The sequence below is a fragment of the Spinacia oleracea genome, chromosome 3 (genome assembly GCF_020520425.1).
Source record: "Spinacia oleracea cultivar Varoflay chromosome 3, BTI_SOV_V1, whole genome shotgun sequence".
In the NCBI taxonomy this organism is placed as follows: domain Eukaryota; kingdom Viridiplantae; phylum Streptophyta; class Magnoliopsida; order Caryophyllales; family Amaranthaceae; genus Spinacia; species Spinacia oleracea.
Genome location: NC_079489.1, coordinates 108,719,762 through 108,723,170, shown reverse-complemented (window position 1 = coordinate 108,723,170; position 3,409 = coordinate 108,719,762). Strand labels below are relative to the sequence as shown.

Sequence of the window (3,409 nt, the reverse complement as noted above, 5' to 3'; positions counted from 1 at the left end):
GGCAATACATATTCACCCTTATTAAGAAAAGAAAAACATTAGAGTTGCATAACCCCAAACCTACTCTCAACAGGAGGTATAATAGTCTGCTAGTCTTGCTACCATTTGCAGTTTGAATTGCATTCAGAACAATTATATTCATATAAGGAAACAATAATTAAACCTCAATTATATGGGAACATTTCAGAAAAAGTAATAAACGCTAGCAAGAATTGGGGAATCAACCACAGAACATTAAAATTTGAACTTAGACCTCACAATAATCAAACACACGAGCTGTTATTTATTGTATGCACAAAATGGCAATGTGAAAAACATGTATCATTGGATAAGCAACTGAACATTTCAAACATAAGACATCCAAGGTGAGCAAGGGTGAAACCTGTAATCAGGTCTAAAGTCATGTCCCCATTTTGAAACACAATGTACTTCATCGATGGCAAATAAAGCTATTCCACGGTTCTCCGCAAGCCTCTGAAGTGGACTTATTAGTATGCATTATACACCTCATCAGACAGTGAAAGCTGACATCATACAGTCCCAAGTGACAACAGCAGGGCATTTAGAAACAATTCAAACTACAAGCAATACCAGATGATGTACAAATGTGTTCACCTAAGCAGTGTTTCGAGGCAAACGTATACAACGGAATACATGCCGTTCATTGCTTTCTTCTCAACGGTGTTATCTGGTTGTCCTGATCCAAGGAAACATGCAGAGATGCCATGTTTTGATAGCTTTAAGCACTGGTCATGCATCAAGCTTATCAATGGAGAAATCACGACCACGACCTTCCTTGTCAAAAGCGCAGGTAGCTGAAAGCACAGAGATTTCCCTGTAGAAACATTAAAGCCTCAAAAACATTGACACAGTATATACATTGTACAAAGGATTCAAGAAGAAATGCACAGAAAAGGGAGAATAAGAATCAGAAAATAAATACCAGACCATGTTGCTGCAAGAACAAGACAGTCTTGCTGAGAAAACCAAGCACCAAGAGCTTCCATTTGAAAACTTTTCAACCCGGAGTACCCAAAATGTTTACGCAGCAGGCTGTTGGCTTTCTGGTCCCAGTCTGGTCCAAGTTCTACATCCTCTACTGTTCTATGGGCTGAGTTCAGACTGTAAGATGTCAGCGAAGATTTCTTCAAGGTTCCAAAAGACTAAATTAGTTGTTTTTTCTGTCATATATGTGGCATATGTGTGTCTATTAAGTTCTTGCTTCTACTGCAGGGTTGCCTAGCAATCATGGTAGACAAAGAAAAAAATCCAAAGGTAAATCTTACTGAATTTTTTCAACTGGATGGACTATATGTTTCATGATATTGTCTTAGCTAGTTAATGAATCTCTTTTAAGAGTTCGACATAATCAAAATCCTAAAATCAAAATCAAAATCTAGGGTTCAAACAATCAAAATTTAGATTCATCTGAAATCAAAATCCTAAAATCAAAATCAAAATCCTAAACAGATTCGACATAATCAATAACAAACTACAACATCTGAAATCAAAATCCTAAAATGAAGAGTTCAAACAATCGTAAAATAAATACTCAAAATCACCAACTAACTAACATAATTAAGCCCTAGATTCATCAAAACAATATGAAAAAGTTGCAAAATTAATTAAACATGGAAATCACGGTAGGGAGAGAGAAAATACCTTTAGATCGAAACAAGGTATTCAAGGTCGGTGGCGATAAAAACCGAAACTCCAGCACCAACACTTCGGCGTTGTTATGGCGGTGTAACTCGGGACCAACTCGGTCTGAGTCGACTCAACAGATTCCCCAAAAACTCAGCCCCACTTCCACCGCACCCAGATGAGTCGCCGCCGAGTCATCCACCTCAGAGCTGGAGTTTGCAGAGAATGCGGCTTGAAATCCGGCTGAAGACGTCATCGCTTTCAGATCTGGGTTTGCCTCCTTCGTATTCGCTAAGCTTGAATTTTAAAACAAATTTGAGATATTGGGATGATTTGGTGAGAGGAGACTTTGAAGGGAAAGCTCGATACTGATTCTGAAGGAGAGACAGAGAAGCTTTGGAATTTCAACAATGGAGATCTGGAAATTATGAGAGAGAAAGAGTTTGGGGAGGCAGGAAATGTATGAGGGAGAAAGGGAATGGGAGCAGGGCGTCGCACCAAATTAAAAAAGAAAAGGAAAAGGTAATAATTAAATTTTAATTAGAAACCGAAATTTTTTTACCTCCTTTGCGTCGCCGATTAGTAAATCTGCGACGCAGATGACTCTAAGAGTCATCTGCGTCGCAGATTAGTAATTCTGCGACGCAAAGGAGGTAATATTTTGCGTCGCATTATTATTAATCTGCGACGCAAATGACTTTAAGAACATCTTAGAGTCATCTGCGTCGCAGATTAGTAATTCTGCGACGCAAATGACTAATTTTAATGCTTAAAACTGTCAATTGCGTCACATGTTTAAATGTGCGAGGCAAATATGGTGATGCAAATGATTGTTTTTCCACTAGTGTGAGCTTGAGGAAAACAATGTGGTTGATAGTGAGGCACAGCAAAATGATGAGGCTATGGATGAAGACTCGGATCCGGAAGAAGACATGGATGATCCTAATGATCAAGACTTTACTCCAGAGCAATACAAGGAAAGAAATGATTGTCGTGACGACGTTAGTCTCTAGAGAAATGTAATCCTTGGTTTTATTTTTCGTTGATTAATAAAGTGGCAAAGCTACTATTTATGGTTTTTAGTTTTATTATAGTTGGAGGATAAATGTTATGGCATTAGTGGATGTAAGACTTATTCATTGGAGTTTTAATAAAAGAATAGAATTTCCTTTTCGTTATCTCTTAAGTTCAATTCTCAATTCTAAGTCTTGTGGGTATCGCAAAGGGATTAATTGTTATTTCTTTAATGAAATTTTATGTGCAAGGTGGTCAAGTAGCAACCATCTAAATTTACTTGCATCGAATAGTGGGGTGAGAAGGCCCAAGAATGGCGCCAACTCTTCCCCTAGGGTGCGCCTAAACGTGTTCTTGTTGTGAGTAGTTTGGTTGTCGAACTAGTGCCTTAGTAATGTCATGTCCAACCAATATTAAAGTTAGCCTTTTTATTTTATTCAGGAGAAGGGATATGGCTAACTAAGAGATTTCTGAAGTGGTTAGACAACTAGCTGAGGTAGTTCGAGACCTAGCTCAAACTAGAGCCAACCTAGTGCATGATCCGGCTGGGGAAATGTTTAAGAAAATATCTCAAAGCAAGCCTCCACTGTATAGCGGAGAGATTGAACCAAGTGTGCTTGAAAAATGGTTGAGAGAGTTTGATAAGCTCATTGTAGCTGTGAATTGCCCCGAAAACCTTAGGGTAAACAGTGTTGTGTACTACCTTAGGGTAAAATTTACTTATGACATATTTTCATCTCTTACAGTAAAG

General features: G+C 38.3%; 1 protein-coding gene across 3 annotated transcripts; it reads right to left on the bottom strand.

Annotated features, from left to right (window-relative positions):
• Positions 1-387: 387 nt before the first annotated feature.
• Positions 388-2,467, bottom strand: LOC130470464 (ATP-dependent DNA helicase Q-like SIM). Of its 3 annotated transcripts, none has more exons than XM_056840648.1 (4): positions 1,663-2,467; positions 944-1,122; positions 616-835; positions 388-524 (listed from the first exon to the last, which is right to left on the bottom strand). In XM_056840648.1, exons 2-4 carry the CDS (start codon positions 1,005-1,007, stop codon positions 431-433), a joined length of 378 nt encoding a protein of 125 aa, XP_056696626.1. In that variant the 5' UTR covers positions 1,008-1,122; positions 1,663-2,467; the 3' UTR covers positions 388-430. The 3 variants fall into 3 exon arrangements, with proteins under 3 accessions (XP_056696626.1, XP_056696625.1, XP_056696624.1); XM_056840647.1 differs by having other exon boundaries at positions 944-1,111; positions 1,663-2,466; XM_056840646.1 differs by having other exon boundaries at positions 944-1,239; positions 1,663-2,228.
• Positions 2,468-3,409: the final 942 nt, after the last annotated feature.